Source organism: Phyllostomus hastatus, unplaced genomic scaffold (assembly GCF_019186645.2).
Source record: "Phyllostomus hastatus isolate PE091 unplaced genomic scaffold, TTU_PhHast_1.1 phas_contig_1, whole genome shotgun sequence".
NCBI classification, from domain to species: domain Eukaryota; kingdom Metazoa; phylum Chordata; class Mammalia; order Chiroptera; family Phyllostomidae; genus Phyllostomus; species Phyllostomus hastatus.
The window spans coordinates 24,354,237-24,374,254 of NW_025333498.1; the positions used below are offsets into that span (position 1 = coordinate 24,354,237).

Sequence of the window (20,018 nt, forward strand, 5' to 3'; positions counted from 1 at the left end):
CAGACATGCTGCTGACATCGGTAGCAGAACCACTGGCAGCTTCCTCTCAGTGGTTTTGCTATGGCAAGGAGCAGACCAGAGAATCTTCAAAAGATTTACCTGGAGGGACAGGGAGGAGCAAGCTACTGGCAGCTGGGGGGGAGAAGGAGTGCAAGCTAATGCAGGTGAGGTTGGGGAAGAACGTACTGAGTTTAATATCTCATAGAAATCAGTGAAAAGATTTCTGATACTGCATTACGGAAACTGGGTGTTGCGATACTGATATGTTTGTGATATACGCTTTTATCTACACTCTAAGTTTTTTTTCTGGTTGTGACTTTCAGGTTTTGGGTACTTATGTTAGTATCATGGGATTTTTCCAATCAGACTGGAAAGTAATTGTTCTAAGAATCAATCCAATGTTAAGAGAAACTATAACTAAAGATAAGAAAGTCATATGCACAGACTCTGGCCAGGTAGCTCAGTCAGTTAGAGCGTTGCCCCAGTACTCCAAGGTTGGGTGTTTGATCCCCAGTCAGTGCATATACAAGAAGCGACCAATGAATGCATAAATAAGTGGAGGAACAAACTGATGTTTTTCTCTCTCTGTCTCCCTTGCTCTCTCTAAAATTCAATAAAAAAATTAAAAAGTCATGTGCACTTGAGCTCTTCCAGTCTCCCACTCTTTCTCTCTCATTCTCCATCTTCCTTTTTCCTATGCCACATCTACACACACACACACAAACCCCTGGGAGGGGCTGGAAAGGGAGGGCTTATAAGAGAGAAAAGGAGAAAAGGGGGAAGGCGGGTAAGGGAGGAGGGTAGAATATATTTTATATGAAACTATTTTCCAAGTACTTGAAGTTGATGCTCCAGTTCACTTAGAATATAGAAAGGTACATACATGTAAATTAACCAAAGCAACAAAAATAAAACAATGAATAATAATGATATTTATTGATTGCCTTCTACATGCCAGATACACAGATGCTTCACATATGATGCCTCAATTTTACAACAACCTTATGCCTAAACATCATCATTATCCACATTTTATTGATGAAGAAACTGAAGTTTTGAGTCACAAACTAACACATATAACGCATTTCAGAGTCAAGAATTGATCACAGATAAAGTACCCAAACTCCTATTGGCCTTATAAAATCCAGATCTCTAAACAATATGTTAGCTACTCAGAAATTGTCTGTAAAGAAAGAGAATGCTGATATAAAACTCTTTTTAGAGAGAGGCGAAAGTAATTCTACAAAAACTTGAAAACTGTGCTTCAAAGACATTTATATCAAACCCTAATTTACATTTTTTCATTTACATTTCTGGGTAAATCAGAGGATTTTATAACTTGTGTCTCAAGCAGTCAATTCAATTCAAATGGGTTATGGGTTTGCATCACTATAAAAATAAGCACATTCATTACACTCCTTTCAATGTCACGCACACAACAAATTTCAACAGTTCAGTATTTAATCTATGAAAGTAGTCTTCTAAGTATACCTTGAATTTGTAGTAGCTTCCTGGATGCTAAATGTAAAAATCTATAATAGATGGTAGAATAAAGTGTTGTACATGGATTTTACTTTCATTTAGTAAAAGACACAATGATGATGTGGTATTAAAACGGAAAGAATTTTCTTGGAATTTATGAATTTGTTTCATCATTACCAAAGCACCTCCAAGTAGCTATGCTGTGAGATTTCTGACATACCTTCCATAGTGTTGGTCAAAATACTCGCTATACTCATTGCTCTTTGCCTTGCTGTGGGATCTTCCAACAAATCCATGGAAACATGATAAGAACTAGACCGTCTCTTTCTTATTTCTGTTTCGGTAGTTGTCCCCTAAAAATAAAATTTCAGGTGAAATAACCATTATTCTCAAGGGCAGTGAAAATTAAAGCATTCCTATAATATGCGCAACTCAACGAAATGTTCACCATGAGTTCTCTCTCTAACGATATGTTAACAGCTTATTAAAATATTGCAGGAATCATCATTCTTGGGAAGTGTTTGGAAGCTCATCAGATTCTTAGTTTTAAGGAATGACTGGGTTTGCAACCAAGATGGACTTTTCCAGTTATTTCATCTTAGAGCTTTGGGTGGGAGGGACCTTGCCTGCTATCGTATAGATAGCAAATCAATGAATTCCTTCAAGAATGCCAGACTGAAACATATTGTTCCCTGGTTTACTTTCCAGTTGACTTATTAGCTCTTTATAGACATATATTCATGGGGTTTAATGTACAAAAAGAATAGTATCAGTAATAGCTTCCTTAAAATGTGAATTCACTATAAAATGCTTCTGTTCATCATACACAAGTAACACTCCCAACATCCTTAGTAATAAAACTAAATATTAGAACTAATCTATAACATTTTTACATTGATTAACAAAACCCAACTCCATCCACAAAACCACTCATCCTTGGCATTGAAAGTCTAAGGTGATAACACCACTCAGTGCAGAGAGGTACTCTTTGATTTTTAACAATGATATGATGATTTGGTACTTTTACAAAATGAGCTCATCAGAATTTCAAAATGGGCAGAAATTTATTCCTACTTTGAGAGATCAAACAATGTAGTTAATTATCACAGAAAAAAAGGCAAAATGAGCATTTCAAATTCAGGTCTGAGTACCAATAATAAATAATAAGTTATTTTTAGTTCTCTGAAAAGTTTCCCTATTTTTAAAATAACAATACAGGTCCTGCTCATCTACTTTGACCTATTATAATATGAGGAACATTATTGTTATCAACCTGCATTCCTCTACTGTATACATATTAAAAAACAAAGTTTCCACTCAATTGATATGATTGTCATTAATGATGATGAACATCCATATATGACACATACAATTGATTTTATGGTAAAAGAGAAGTAAAATTAATGAAAAAAAGAAATAACTCTGAAACTGAAGCTCTTTCAATCAAAATGTTGTCACTCAAAATTTAACATGTTTTGCTGGGTCAGAGAGAGGCAAAGTTTTTAGAGAAAAAGTAGGGTTGCTTAGAGGTAGGTCATCTAGTCCCTTCTCCTCCATATAGCACTGTATGTGCAAAAATCCTAGGTATGTCTCGTCTTTAATGACAGATTCCAAAACCTGGAATGGTATTACTGAGGAAATGTTTAAAATTAAATTGCTTAAATTGAATATACGTTTAAAGTACAAGATGCTGTGTGCATTGGAGGGTGTCATTTGCCTGCAGCTGTTCACATTCTATTCTCTTGTCCTCTCAACAGTCCCTCAAAGCTGACTTCTTCTGCCTGCACCTTCAGCTCACGAGGTACCACCGTGCCCTACCTCACAGAACCTGAATGCAAGATTAAGGAAGAGACATGGGAGAGCTGGAAATAAAGTGATCACACCAGGCTTTGCTTCAAACTGGCCCCAATTTGCCTTCAGAGAGTTTGTCCATTTTTTCTGATAGGACAGGAGCTTTATGGTAAATTACTGATAAATGCTAAATGCTTTCTGACAGACTGACATTTTCTGTGTACTTATGCAATGAAGGTATGCATTTTTGTTTACTCCATTAACAAGACCAGTGATGCTCATACTTTATTATGTGTAAGGACCATGCGGGATGCTTCTCAAGGAAGAAGATTCCCCTGACTTTGCTTCTCTCAGTTGTTTTTTGTCTGAGTACATTTGGATTGATCCAGGAATATCCATTTTTTCCCTTTCTTTAAACCACTTTATTAAGGACTGATTGACATGTAAAAAGCTGTATACATTTCACACATAAATCTTCATGAGTTTGAGCGTAGGTACACAATCTGAACTATCACCAACATCAAGGTCATAAACATTTCCATCTCCTTCCAAAGTTTCCTCTCATTCCCTTTATTGGTGCTATTTTTTGTGGTAAAAACACTTAACATAAGATCGATCATTTTTACAAATTTTAAATATACAATATAGTATTATTAACTGTAGGCACCACGTTCTGCAGTAAATCTCCAGAAGTTATTTATCTTGCGTAACTGAAATGATGTACCCTTTGACCATCAGGCTCATAGAAACAGAGGAGAATGGTGGTTGCCAAGGGTAAAAGAAAGGGGGATCTCCATTTTTAAGAAGCATCTCAGGAATTTTGATGTAAGTTGTCTGAGGGTGAAGTATATTTTGAGAAACATTGGGTCAAAATGAAACTGTTTGTTTCCTTAGCTATCTCCTTTTCCATTTAAGAAAGTTAAAAATATTCAATGGGAGGCAATATTGCAATATGGATACATTGTAGGTTCAGTAGCCAGCATTCTGGGGTCAAATCTTAGCTCCACCACTCACAGGCCTCAGTCTCATCCTCTGTAAATGGGGATAATATCAGTAACTGTGACAAAGGCTTGTGGTAAGGATTAAATGAATTAATACATGTAAAGTGTTCTGGACAATGCCTGGTATATAGTTAGCTATGATTATTTTTAAAGAGAAGTCCCCATTCCCTCTGCATTCTTCCTGGTTCCTTCACTTCAAAGTTCGTTTTTCATGGTTTGATTTGACTCCAGGATACTTGGACAGTTCTCTGGGAGAAAGCAGTGGAAAGAGACCATGAGAAAAAAAGTAAAGAAGATTGTTGGGAACCGCCCTGACTGGTATCAGAGGCTGAAACCCCCGCCTAGCTAAGGCTAAGGGAACGCCCTTGGAACTGTAAGCCGGCAAGGAGATAAAAGCTTATCTTCCTGGCAGGAATGCTGCTTCTGCTGCTTTATTCATAACTGAACCCCAAAAAGCTTGGTCGGTTAGCCAAAGACGGGTAAGATTCCCCACAGGGGGAACGACCTAAGCCAGGCACGATCACTTTGGGAGGCCCCCCCAAAAGAAGGACTTGGGGGGGCTGCAGCAAAAGGGGGGTGATGGACCCTCGCTCCTCGGCTTTGACAAAGTCTGAGTTCTCAGCGTCTGGGAGAAAATCTCCTTATCTCTTGGTTACCTAGTTCCCTTGCCCCACCTAAGCCTAAAACAATGACAGGGTGGTACAGCTCGGTACTGAGAAGTGCGGATTTCCCGGGGTGATCAGGCCTAAGAAAGAACATGTAAATTACTGTGAAACCTTCTTTGTTTAGAATGCTCTCAGTTGAATGAGAAGGGTCTTAGGAGGAAGTTATTTTGTTCCTCAGTCTTACAGCTCTTTGACCCCCAACTCAATAGACCAGCAGAGTTCTTTGTTTTCTATAGTTCCTTACTTCCCCCTAATGAGTACTGTACTTTACCTGAATTATTATGCAAAATGATCCCAATAAAAGCAGGTATGGACGGTAAATCAGCGCGCTCCCCACTAGGGGGGGTGGCCATTCCGTCCCTACTTCTCCACAGAAACTAGTTTGTCTCTGTGCATGTTTTTTCTCGCGTGTTTATCGTCGAGCCATCCACAGCGTTCCGTGGTCACTGCTGGCCGGTGACCCACGCGCAACAGAAGATCAATGGTTATTTCTATAATGCAGGGCAAGAAGCTCCTCTATTAGGCAAGTGAAAAACTCACTTCATAGAATTTTAACGGGGCTTAAAGAGTTTGTCTAATTATAATAAATGAAAATGTGTAAAAAATAATAATACAAAGGAGATTTTAATATGATTCATCAAACTGTAAAATACAACCAAATGACATTGCTACAATATTTTTACACTGGTAAATGAAATCTTATTTAATACCAAAGTTGAACAGCCTATGTTTTACAAAGGAAATGCCAATATTATATACCTATGTGTCCAGTATTCAGCTGAAACCCTTTTCCATAGGCTTGATTTAGGGCTCCTTTGCTTACCAAAAAGAATTCATAACAGTTATAAAAAAATTGAAATCTTCTCTAAAAATTATAACTCATGACACTACCAGGTACTTTGAGTGACTTCTTTACACACAATTCTACAATCACTGGGGTCACCTGAGTGGGCACTAAAAATCTGGTGACACTCTGACCTGCAAAGAGAAAGAAAGAGCTCTGCAGGGCTTAGATGTATTTAGAAATAGTATCTACTTCTGGTGGAAGTATCAAATTCTCTTTTCCAAAAAACAGTGATAACAAGGTCCTTAAAATAAGTATCAATATCATTTCTTACACTTAACTTGATTTTACTGAACACTATGTTTGGTAAATTGTTGCCGTGCTTTGGGGTGAGCTACACACTAGTAATAATGATGAAGGAACAGTTTATACCCAACCTATATTTTGAAATAGTTTGTAGAAAAGTCTGAATAGAAGAATTTGACAAAAGTTTATAGCTTGGTCGAACCAACCCTGGCCTTTGAACAATAAACCAGCAGAATTCTTAGATGTGGAAAGGAAAACATTTCAGCCTGCTCCATCCCTCCCCAGTTCCCTTCCCAACAGCTGTGGTTTGCATTCGCCTCACCTCTGGTAGGAGCTGTCCCGCAGGAGACATGAGGGCTGATGGGCCCCCCACCAGGGAGACCACTCCATTGCAATCCACTGCGCTGTGCATCTTCCCATTCATGGGCAGAATGGGGAGCACCCTGGAAGCACGGCTGGCCTGGCTGACGTTGCTGTGGCGCCGCTCTCCATGTCTGCGTGGTACAAAGAGAGAATCCCTTCGGCTGTCATTGTCTTCAAACGTGCTGTGCTCATCATCCGCGAAGTCATTCTCAGAGCCAATATCTTTTGCTCGGCCTCTGAAGCTAAAAAGGCTCGCTCTACTGTTGCGTCTTGGAGAGAAAAGGGAGCCACGGATGCTCAGTAAAGACTAGGACCAACAAGAAAGGAAACAAAAAACAGATAAACAGAATTAAGAGCTGGCATCCTGAAAAATAGAAGACTTGATTGGTTGCTTCAGAATTGTTTACCTATCTACCCATCAATCATTGGACAGGAGGAACCAGAGGCTCCTTTGGTAACTGCTGGTGGTTGAAACCTCTCTGCCAGGTTCACCTTTTTCATTTTGCTTTCTTTTTTTCCCCTTCCTTCGTTTTTCATTTTCTGTCATTTTCTTTTACTTTGCCCATTAAGATAGTCACTGGCACACCTCAACATTGTTCAGTCCCATTACTGGCACTGCAAACTAAAATTTTTGCTAGACACCTGTCTAGAAGTTGATCCAATTTAATAATCCAATGGAAAGCAATTAAATAAACATCTACATTTAGATTTTTTGAAGCCAGTAAGAGCTCACTATTGACCGCACCCTGATGCAGATCTTACCATGGAGGAAAATAAGATTCATCTTGTTAGTAGGTCTGTTTAATTACAGTACAAGGAGAATCTTCTTCCTTGCTCTTTGCATATTTTATAATGTCTTCATGAATAAATTAAACAATCAAGGTGAACGAACTGTATGATTCATCCCCTGATTTTCACTATTCTATCTTAAGAAATCTGAAGAATGCCATATTTACAAAAACCTGGTTTTCACTAAGTATCTGGTCACAGTCATTTAACAATTTTCTAAATGGTTACATTGTCACAACCATTGTGCAGTTTACTGGATTCTTAAGCACAGCAGCACTGATCACAATAAATCACTTCTTGTTTATTACTAGTCTACTTTTATAACTTCCCTGTAGTGAACACTTGTTTTTGTTTATCTAATATTTATTTCTCCTTCTTTTGTTGACAGTACCCTGATTATCCTTGAGAAATGCTGCTTAGACAAGACGCTGACCCAGACATAGCCAATGGGTGTATTCTGTACCTATGACTATAGAGAATGGGTTAAAGATGGTCCACTGGCAGCCACCTCTTTCTTTCATAATTGTTGGAAAGAGCTCATTTTAAATTAGAGTTGGTAAAAATATTGAACCTAAGTGTGGAGCTGCAGTGGTCATCTTGCCACCACATTGGAGGAACCTGGGCTGAGATATGGAGAAATATTTGGTCATAATAATATGTGTTGAGCACTTGGGTCTAGCCATGCCTACAGCTACTCACTGATATTATTATGATCTAAAAAAGTTCTTTCATTTTTTTAAATTAAACAAGGCTGGAGTTGGATTCCTATGATAATTAGTTGGATTCTTGTGACTATTAATAGAAATAATACTAATATTGTTATTTAAATACTATTAGTTTGATTGTTTTCTCTTGAAAGGATTTAAATTACCTAAAATTGTTATTTATGCCTATATAATTTTTTACATTTCCTGACCAGTAATGTTTTTAATTTTATTTTAAGCTAAAGAGTAATTCTTATCAATAATGCCTATAAAATATGTAATTGTCTATAAACTTTAAACACTGTTTTATGCTATGTGATCCTATCACTGTTTACAGAAAGAAGCACATCTAAGAAGATTGATATGGTCCCCCAACAGAAGTCTTTTTTCCTATTCTTGTTTCCACTGTTTTTTTTAATCTTATTATCAACTTCATTAGTAAGATTTACTGTTTTCCATATAACTAATTCATTTTTAAGTCTGTCTTAGACTATTTGATTTCCTTCATGTCTCTCTCTTCACAAGGGACTTTGAGTCAGCTATAAGGACATAACAGCTACAGGATTTGTAACCTACTGGTTATCATTGGTCAAAAAGAAAAGTAGACAAGAAATGCTTGGCGATAAGAAAAAAAGTAGAAATTACTTACATATATCACTTTTAGTAAGAGTTTATATTTTAAATAACCAGTACCCTGTTGGGAACCACCCTGACTGGTATCAGAAGCTGAAACCCCCACCTAGGCTAATGGAACAGCCTTGGAACTGTAAGCCAGCAAGGAGACAAAAGCTTATCTCCCTGGCAGGAATGCTGCTTCTGCTGCTTTATTCATAACTGAACCCCAAAAAGCTTGGTCGGTTAGCCAAAGACAGGTAAGATTCCCCAAGGGGGGAATGACCTAAGACAGGCACAATCACTTTGGGAGGCACCCCAAAAGAAGGACTTTGGGGGCTGCAGCAAAAGGGGGTGATGGACCCTCGCTCCTCAACTTTGACATAGCCTGAGTTCTCCTCATCTGGGAGAAAAATCTCCTTATCTCTTGGTTGCCTTAGTTCCCTTGCTCCACCTAAGCCTGAAACAATGACAGGGTGGTGCAGCTCTGTGCTGAAAAGGGCGGATTCCCCGGGTGATCAGGCCTAAGAAAGAACATGTAAATTACTGTGAAACCTTCTTTGTTTAGAATGCTCTCAGCTGAATGAAAGGGGTCCAAGGAGGAAGTTAGTTTGTTCCTCAAAGTCTTACAGCTCTTTGACACTGACTCAAAATAGACCGGCAGAGTTCCTTGTTTTCTATGGTTCCTTACTTCCCCCTAATGAGTACTGTACTTTACCTGAATTATTATGCAAAATGAGCCCAATAAAAGCAGGTATGGACCATAAATTGGCGCACTCCCCACTAGGAGGGGTGGCCATTTCGTCCCTACTTCCCCACAGAAACTAGTTTGTCTCTGTGTATGTGTTTTTTCTCGAGTGTTTATCGTTGAGCCATCTGCAGTGTTCCGTGGTCACTGTTGGCCGGTGACCCTCGCAACAGTACCCAACTCAATTGAAGGCAGTAGAAGTGTTGGAGGAAAATAAGTTAAAAATTGCACATAAGATTCAAGGTTCAAAGGTGAATTATGCCATATAAGAGCATAATTCACACGATAGCTATATGAAAAATAACTGTGTCCTATCTGTTTCTATTGCTTACATTAATTATGTAAATCCATTACAATCAAATACTGTGCCATAAATAAAGGATGGTCAGTAAGAGAAATCTGCCATGCCAGATGAATATCTAATACACAAAACTTCTTGGTTGATTGTAAAATAGGGAGGAAAATAACAACTTAAGAAGGTTAACTATATCTTAAAAGCTTTCAAAATAAAACATCCAGATTTTCTTAAGACTCAGTTAGAGATTGAACACTTGACTTCCTTGTCTCCCTTATTCTATAGTAATAAGTCCAAGAAATATTTCAAACAATTCACCTACTCTACTGAGAAAATTATAATCTTGCAGTAAAAACCACTTTAAATTTTTTTTTTCAAAATGAGATTAGAAATGATTACCAACACAATTGCCTTTCCATTATGTCAAACAATAGCTATTAATACTTTGGAGTCTTGGACCTTTGAAAAATCTAACAAAAGCAATGGAACTTTCATCATTGTGCCCAGGTTAGGAACTCCTACCTAGCTTGATATTTTCAGTATTACTTCCAGGAACTTGCAACGTAGGATTAGTATGAATTCAAGATTCTCTGTTTCCCTCTCTCCCTTCTCCTTTCCTCTCTCTTCCCTCCCCTCCCCATCCCTCATTCTTTCTCTCTCTTTTCCTTCATCTCCCTTCTCTCTGTCTCTCTCTCTCTCTCCATTTCCCTTTCCATTTTCTTAGCTATTTGTTTGACTATTTCTTTACCAGGTTAAAAGAAGTCTTTCTCTCTTTTTTAAAAAAATAGATACCACTTAAGAAACAAATATCAATTCGAGTCAGACATTCCAAGTTGTGTAAGTCAGTGATCGGATGCACTGCCCAACTAGCTAGGAAATGGAGGTGTGAAGAAGACAGCCCTGGGAAAATGTTATATCTGTGAGCAATATTTGCAAAAAGAGGCAGGGCAGAATCTAAGCTTTTCAGGTGTAACTATTTTTCCAATAATTAGTTTTATTGGATTTGAAATAAAGCAAACTAGAGAGACTCTGTGGTAACTGCTAATTTCCAGTTTCAAATTTAGGAAAGTTTACCTCATATAACCTGCCTTCACCCCTTCTTCCTGCTCCCTAGCCCTTCCTGCCCTTCCTTCTTTTCAAAATGACCAATGTTATAAAAAGGGGATTTGGTTTATAAGGAACTAACATTTATGAAGATTAATGTCTGCTGATGGAATCACAGTGACTATGACAATATGAATGAGAATGAGTACATGTTGGTATTTACTTAAAAACAAATTCTATTTTAAATATTAACTTAAACCCACTAATCCTTTAATTTATTTCATAATGTTATTTGGACTTAGAATGAATCAGACTGACCTATAAAATATTCACACATATTAAACATAAGTTTAGGCTGTATACACTACTAAATGTGTGAAGAGCAAGTATAGTCCTAAATATATGTATCTTTTAAATGAAATTAACTTTTGTTATCCATTTTTAAAGGTATCCTTTCCTTTAGGATAAAGGAAAGGATACCTTTCCTTTAGGATATCCTATTTAGGATAAAGTAGAAATTTAAAGAATTTCTGTGTCAGGCTAAATTTAAATACCACCTCAACCTTTAATAATTATATGATATTGGGTAATTATTTAACTTCACTGAGCCTAAAAAATAGTGAAAATAACACTATGCATAGCTGTTAGCATTAATTATGACTGTGGGAAAGGAATGCCAAGCATAAGATATGCACTTAATGAAGAAACCAGCCCACCCATTCCCTTCACATCTACAGACTGGAGATGATGGTTATGATTCCTACCGAGGCTGCAATGAGGGGTTCAGAGTTTATATTTGCAAGCTGTAATGCACTATGTAAGTGTAGCCATGACCATTGCTGTCACTGTTGTTGTTCTAGTTGTTATTGTTGTTATATAGATATTAAGGTCTCACTACTGGTGAAATTGTCTTCTGAGAAACTGTATTTCTGATTATTCTCTTAGTCATTTCAAAGACAATTAAAGACCCTAAATTTCAAAGTTTCAACAGTTTGTGTTGGTACATAAGTCAGAGGTATGCAGAGAATATTTACTATATAAAGCACAGTATTCTTTCAATGTCAGTCCCATGTTAAACATGAGACAGAAATCAAGTGCAATTAAACACCACTGTTCATTTAGTATCATAAATATTTCTCAGTGCCTGGCTATGTAGGAATTTTGGCTACACTTGTAGAAAAAGTTTGCTTTGGTTCCCCTTGAAGGGGGCATGAAGAATGCAGTCTTCAGGAGGTTCCCGGGTCAAGAGGGTGGCCTAGTAAACACAGCACTCAAACCTCCCACAACTACATTGAAACTACAACTAAACTCTAGAAAAATCATCATTGAGGACTGCATGAAATTTGGCTGAACAGAGAAGTCCTATAACCAAGGACTTAAAGAAGAAGCCACATCAAGACTGGAAGGAGGGTTGAGACACAAAATGAGTTCGACTGATACCCACATGTGGTGTTCAATAATTGGGAGGGATATCTCAGTGATGGTGGTCCTCTCTGAGTAGTGAGGGGTCCCAGGCCCACACTAGAACTTCCAGCCTAGGCTTCCAGTCCTGGGAAAAGAAGTCCCCACAACTTCTAGCTGTAACTAGTGGTGACTGTGGCTGAGTGAGATGGAGGGACCTTGGAGTCCTAGTTCCTTATAAAGGGCCCAGACACACACTTACTCAGATTCAGTCACTCTGAGCTCCGGTGTTGGGGCAGCAGTTTGAAAGGTGCCAGAGACATACAGGGAGGAATCAAATTGTTTGGCATTAGAACGAGAGTTGGAAGGGAAGTTTTCTCCCAAACAGAAGTGTTGGCAGAAGCTATTGTTCCTTTGCCAAGCCCTCTCCCTCACAGAGCTGGCAGGCAGGTGCTGTATCTGAGTCCCCATCAACCTTGCTAACAGAGTTTAGCCTTCTCTGGTGATTCCCTGAGACCCCACCCAAATTTTGGGTCCATCCAAGCCATTTCCAGTGACTTTTCCATACAAATGGTCTGTTTTGGCTCATTCTGTCAAGTTTCCTAAAACCTTTCAAGCAAGCAATATCTGGTCTCTGTGTACCCCACACATAATAATTAAATGATAATAAACACATATATATATCAATAATTACTTTAAATGCAAATGGAGTAAATGATCTAATCAAAAGACATATGGTGGCTAAGTGGGTGACAAAAAAAAAGACCCCACATATGCTGTCTACAAAAGACTTACTACAAATGAAAGACACACAGACTGAAAGCAAAGGGATGGAAAAAGATATTTCATGAAAATGGAAATGGGGTTTGGAGGGAGAGGAATAGCTGGATAACTGTACTTATATTAGACATAATAGGCTTTAAAACAAAGACTACATAATAAGAGACAAAAAAGGCCCAGAAGCAATTCCACTTCTGGGTATTTATTCAAAAAAACCCAAGATACTAAGTCAGAAAGACATATGCATCCATATGTTTATTGCAGCATTCCTTATGATAGTCAAGATATGGAAACAACCTAAGTGTCCATCAATAGATGAATGGACGAAAGAGAAATGGTGCTTATATACAATGAAATATGACTCAACCATAAAGAAGAATGAAATCTTGCCCTCTGCAAAAAGTGTATGGAGCTATAGGGACTGTGCTGGGTGAAATAAGTCAGAGAGAAGAAGACAAATGTCAGATGATTTCCCTTACATATGGAATCTAAAAACAAAATAAATGAACAAGCCAAACAGAAACAGACTCATAGATACAGAGAACATTTTGCCAATTGCCAGATGGGAGGGGGACTAGGGAGATGGATGAAAAAGGTAAAGGGACTAAGAAATACAAATTGGTAGTTACAGAACAGTTATGAGGGTGTAAAGGACTGCAAAAAGAACATAGTTAATAATATTGTAATAACTATATATTACGTCAGATGGGTACTAGATTTATTGGGATGATCACTTTATAAGGTATATAAATGTCTAATTGCTTGGTCATATATCTGAAATTAATAGAATATTGTACGTCAACTGTAATTGGTAAATTAAAAAAAAGCACTCTTCAAATGAAGTTTGCACGTGGATGGGAACAGCCCCACAGATGGTCTGAAAGAATTCACAGATCTCTTTTAAGAACCTGCCACTCAGAAAACCCTCAGTTCACCTAGTTTAGGCACAGTAGCTAAGAAGGGTAGGGAAACACCTACTGATACCTTCTTACATGGAGAATTGTTCCAAGATGTTTGAATCTTTAATGAAACCTCAAAACCACAAACCTTCCCATATGCAGTGGAATTTATGCTCTAAAAATGCTTTCCTAGGGTCCAAAATTTGTGTGGAAGAAAAGGGGATCTATGGAATGTAACTTCACAGAGTGATCTGATCACACATTTCTAATTGGGCAGATCTGGGTTGTAATCATGCTCCAAGCATATAACTTCTTTAATAAAAGGCTTATCTTTGCTGTAAGCAGGCCTTGTCCATTGTTTCTGTGCATTTAAGTTAACGCACTTTTGAAATGGCCCCCTTTCCGACTCTTCATCCTAATATCTGATCACCCTTTCAAAACCCTTCTTCTACATTATGAGAGCACATAACTTTAATTAGTTTATAATATGATCCCCACCTTGCTTTCTCCCACCTTTATGTAGTCTTCCTTATGTTCCTTCCTTAATTCAAGTGCATGAAAGAAACTGCAAAACGATTATTCTCAGAATCAAGTGAACTCTTGCTTCTCCACAGAGGAGAACAGGACCAGTAAAATGGCAATGATCTGGTTACTACAGCATAAAGTATATAAAACAAAGTGGAGTCACTCATGTCAACTAAGATGGCTGCCAGTCAGCCATGAAACTTTGGTTCTAGGGGAAACTACCTAAGTCATGCTAGACACATCTGGCAAGGAGATACACCTAGGATATCTGCACATGTGATCAGAACAGCCATGTCTGCAAAGTGGGACCACCCACAGAGAGGCTCCTGGGGAAAGTCCACACTTGCCATCAGAGGTGCCAAGACACTTATCAAGAGACTCCAAAGGGTGGAGTACATAACTCTCAAGAGTATAACTGAGGCAGGTTCCAGACCACTGCTGAGGTAGCTGAATTCCACACATCAGAGTATTATTCCATGCCACATTGATCTCTTTTGGCATTGGCCACCAGAGACCCTTTCCTGCTGGACTGAGGACTTTGCCTGCCCAGCTGCCCACCTGGTTTTGGACATTATTTCTTGCAAGATACTGACGGCTCCCTTGCTCACCATGCTGTCTCCCAGGCCTGCAGACTGAGACTCTGGGATGCCAGTTTGTTATCCCCTAGTTCTCTCATGTGATGTTATTGCTGATTATTTCTGATTAGTATTGTTATTAGGTTAGTATACATTTAGATTAAATCTGCAATAAAAGCTGAGCAAATCTGTGTTAATAAAATGCAAGTGAATAGCACAGTCACCTGTGTTGCCTCCTTGTTATTTCTCGGTGCTTTCAGTTCTCAAGGCCCAGGTCAGGTGATCTGAGCAGGGACTGAAGGCTGACTTATATGAAAGACTGTATCTTGAACATATGCTTGCAATATCCACATATGTCCTCAATTTAACTCTTATAAAAATTCTCTACAAGTTTAGGTGTTTCTTTTACATCAATAATTGTAAAACTCACAAATTCTCTGAGTTCACAGTCACAACACTTCTGAATTACCATTCAAAAAGCATTCTGCCACCCAGAGTGTGGCAGGAAAAGAAAAACTCCAAAAGTTCCTCTGTAACTGTAACACTTGCAAAATTTCACACAGGACTGTAGAAGCTGACCAGTCATCACCAAGGCAACGGCTGGTTATCTCAAGGCCACTGACCTTGCTCCTGCTTCTGAATGCTTGCTTTCAGCAGCTGGTTCCCCCTCCCTTTCTGCCTGTGTAACTGGTATATAAAAAGGACTCCTAACCCAGCTTTTTCAGCTCAGAATTTAGAATTCCCCTCTGAGCCCCGCTCCCCGGGTAATAAAGTTTGTGCTTCATCATCTTCCCCGCGTGTGAGTGACTTTTCTGCAACAAGAGGAAAGCAGTTTTATTTCTATCAAATTTTGGCATACCTTTAAAAATTGTTTGTTGTGAAAATGCAGTTTATGTTATCTAGTATTTTTACCTGGTGTGGAGAAGAAAACCTCTTTTCATATGTCAGCCTGCTTCCTTCTAAGGAAAAACGGAAACCCTTCCTTCTAATGCTGTCTTCAGATTCAGATTTGCAGACTCTGTCTTCCTTCTCTCCTTCTCCAGACTGTTCTTTCTGTTTCTTTTTCTTCCTTCTGTTTTTCAGCTCTTTTTCGCTCTTGGAGCTCAACTTTGATGCCACTGAAGAACTCTCTGAGAAGACTCCTATCCCACCAGCACCACTGAAGTCTCTCGATTCAGCAGAGGCTGCTGCAGCTGCTGCCTAGAAGGGCGTGAGGTCAATGGTGACTGCATAGAAACTTTCAGGAACTCTGTCCATGTTGCTGCTTAATTTACCTTTAGCATCATGAATATGATCTTGAAAAACAATGTTCCATTCTGGTACATATTTTGGAAAACAATACATTGCCATTACACCAATTAAAGAATTAAAATTAACAGACTAGTGGAAGATACATGTAACTGATCAAAACCTTCAAGTTCTGGCCTCACACTATGCTTCCTAATTATGTAATAATATGAAGAAGGCACTTAACTGTCATAACATTATTCTTTTCTCTGATTTAAACAGTATCTTAAGGAGGAAAGAATTTAAGAATTAAAGGTTTCCTATTTTACCCTGATCGATCACACTTTCACTTGACAATGACTGTTAGTGCCAGTCTAAATTACCAAATTTAATGTCAAGTATTGTTTAATTTTAATGAACTTTTTTCCTCTTTGATTTAAATCACTACACTAAGAAATGCACAACAAAAACATATTGAAGATTATACATAAGAAAATCCCAGATCATGGCATCTGAATAAATTTGTGAATTATGATAGTCCAATTTCTGGAAAGAAGCAGTATTCAATTTTGTTGTTGCAACTCCAGTATATTTTATTTATCTGGCTGTGATTCCATATTTGGGATACTCAGTGTTAAAAGAGAGCTGTAATCAAGATCAAAGAAAAACCCCAAAACAGGCAATTGGATTAGTTAATGCCATTAAGTCAAGCAAATATAATAGAGTATGTAGTGATTTACTATGTTCACACATCAGTATTTTCCTTCTGCAATCCACAAACTTGCATTTAAATACTCTTCAAATAGAAAATCAACATTGAAGGGGTATTTTTCTTTCCAGACTCTAGAAAATAATCTGTTTGACTGTAGTTTTCTGACCTTTCCCACCTCTAGTGATACTAAAGTAACTATACTTTAGTATAGTTACTATAGTCTACTTTAGTATAGTTACTTTAGTCTAGTGATACTATGACTTAATTCCTCTTCCCCAGACTGAGAGAATACTCTGATTGAGGGCATGTTGGTCTAACTACTTTGTGAGCTTGGGTAAGTGAACAGTCACAGGGAGAAACAAGTGTCAATAAAGCAATCATAAATCTCCATGTTTTGATGCCATTAATATTGATGGTAATCATCAAAATAAAATGATAATCTCCAAATAACCGAATAGGCTCCTAGCATTTACCAAACACATATGACACATGTCAAATGTCAATTTAACCACTTCTGATTTTGTTTCCTAAATGCCACTGACCTCAACAGTGTGGTCCAAGAATTGATATAAACACAAAAGAGCTCAATGTTTGCTAACTATACCTGAGCTTCTTCTTGTTGCTTTTTTAACTGTTCAAGCATCTGCTGGAATTCAGCCTCTTTCTGCTCTGCCTCTTCCAAGGTGGCCTGGTTCTGTTCCTCATAGGCCATGGCCACCACAGCCAGGATCAAGTTTATCAGGTAGAATGAGCCCAAGAAAATGACCAACACAAAAAATATCATGTATGTTTTCCCAGCAGCACGTAATGTCTGTAAAATAAAAGAGATATTTTACTACATTATATAGTACGTTACGAGCTCATACTCTAAGCAATAAAGTATTTTAGAGCAGTTCTCTTCATCTCAGTATTTCATGCTTCCCAGAAGAATAATTTTATCTGTTCTCACCAGTTGATAAAGATTTTCCCAGAAGTCTTGTGTCATGAGACGAAATAAGGACAGGAAGGCCCAACTAAAAGTGTCAAAGCTTGTGTAGCCATAGTTGGGGTTTCTACCAGCCTTCACACAGATGTATCCTTCCGGACACTGGCTGAAATTAGGTTAAAGCAGAGAGAGGAAGTCAGTAACTGCAAGCCTGCTGTCTGTCTCTCTGGTTTATACATGCCAATTCCTGTTTAATACAACACCAGCGAAAGCAGATTTCTCTCACCTTACCCAGCATTTAACCCAGCACTATGTGGACTGATTTACATAATAACAGAGTATATTGTCTATTTGTGAATTCCTCTATGACTCATAATTGACATTACTATATTTATCACATCTCCATATAAAAGCAGTCATATCATGTTTAATAACCTTAGAGACTGGTGGACATGAACAGAAAAATAAGTCTACATAGAAAAAATTAATTTTCACTGAAGATATATAGAGGTAGAAAGAAGTGTGTGTGTGAGTAGAGAAAAGGGGTGAAAAAAAGATCGGTGGAGGAACCCTGAAAGGAGGAAGTAACTCTTCACAGTAAAGAGGTCACACGACCCTGATGATGAAACTGACCTGTACTCAGTATAGTACCTGACATTTCTGGGCTGCGTAATCTGGGGCAAGTTTCCTAACCTTGCTGATCTTCGGGCACCTAATATGTGAGAAAGTTCTAATAACAGAACGTGTCTCACAAACATGCAAACATTGAATAAGATATTGTACGTAAAGCATTTAGTATAGTACAGCCAAGGAATTAAAAGTAGTCTGTTTTACTTATCACTGTGATCTGAAAATAAAGGCAGTACAATTTTTCACATCTGAGCCAAATGCAAAGCCTTTAACCACTGAGAATTTTGCTTCAAGTATTAGTTACTAATATCCACACTTTCATCTTCCATGGAAAGAACAACGAAAAGTACTTATTGAGTGCTATAGTAGCTGTACATTTACTAATCCATTTAGTTCTTACAGCCATCCTATAATTATATCACATATAATGATAATGTAGTTCCCTTTATCACATAAGGAAACTACAAGGCAAGGAGATGTAATATTATATGGTGGAGTTAGGATTTGAACCTATGCAAACTCTCCAGTCTATTGCTACAGTAGGCTAGGATATATATCTGACATTACCTCAGATATTGTACACTGTCAACCATGGAGACCACATTAGCATATAGGGTGGGGCAAAAGTAGGTTTACAGTTGTTCACAAGGAAAATAATATGATAATTAATAAATAATACAAAAATAAACTTAGTTTTGTGTACTCACTATACTCCACTGTAAACCTACCTTTGCTCCGCCCTGTAGATAAAACGTCACAGTTATAAAAGTACATGCTTATAAACTCTACTAACTTAAGCTTTTTGTATATATGTTCTGCTTTTTTATCTCCCAATGACTAATTTGGAAGGTCAGCTGTGACCTAGTATGGAAAAATAATTACTGCACATGAGTGTGTGAAGGAAGTGAGAACCCACACTTATCCCAGCTATTTTGAGAGTCAGCATGAAGGAGAATTTATGAAGGGCTTTGAATGAAGAGTGAGCAGGGGTTGGTGGGTGGGAGGTGGCAGGTTATTGAAGCTGATGGAGCACTGTGGGCTGGACTCAATATGAAACATGACTTACCCTGCATCGGAGCTGTTGCCACAAAGCAGAGCATCATTTTGCCCTTCCAAAAAATAAAAGTGACCTATTTAAAGAATGAGGAATAGAATCATTAAAAAACCCTCAAAACACTTTAGCCATTGTATCTAGACAATAAAGCTTGTAACTTTCAACTGTAAAGGAATGACTAAAATAATAAATATATCTGGCTAAATAAAAATATTTTAATAATAATTGAATGATAATATATATATATCAGGATATAATATTTTATTTTAAAAATATTTTATTTATTTATTTATTTATAGAGAAAGGGGAAAGGAGGGAGAAAGAAAGGGAGAGAAACATCAATGTGTGGTTGCCTGTCACACACCCCCAACTGGGGTCCTGACCTGACCCAGGCATGTGCCATGACTGGGAATCGAACCCACAACCCTTTGGTTCACAGGCCAGCATTCAATCCACTGAGCCATTCCAACCAGGGCTGACTATTACATTTTAAATAAACACATTTAGAAAATTGGTTTTAAAATTTTTGGAAGGAATAATTATAACAGCATTCTCACATCAGCATTTTGTAAATAGAAACTCAAATTGCTTCAGATACTTCAAAAAGAGGTGCCAAACTGAAGCTGTCTTCTTGTCAAAAAAAAAAAAAAGTGAGAGAAAGGTAAGCCTACTTGCTTCTAAATGCTTTCATGAAAATAAAATTTTA

The 20,018-nt window shown here is 37.9% G+C and overlaps 1 protein-coding gene across 1 annotated transcript in view; it reads right to left on the reverse strand.

The window, feature by feature from the left end:
- SCN2A (sodium voltage-gated channel alpha subunit 2) overlaps positions 1–20,018 on the reverse strand; it is a 94,446-nt gene that overhangs the window by 57,138 nt on the left and 17,290 nt on the right. Inside the window, 6 exon segments of the mRNA XM_045842778.1 lie at positions 1,703–1,835; positions 6,352–6,699; positions 15,677–15,964; positions 17,308–17,514; positions 17,653–17,794; positions 19,325–19,388. Of these exon segments, the coding sequence (XP_045698734.1) occupies positions 1,703–1,835; positions 6,352–6,699; positions 15,677–15,964; positions 17,308–17,514; positions 17,653–17,794; positions 19,325–19,388 (1,182 nt within the window).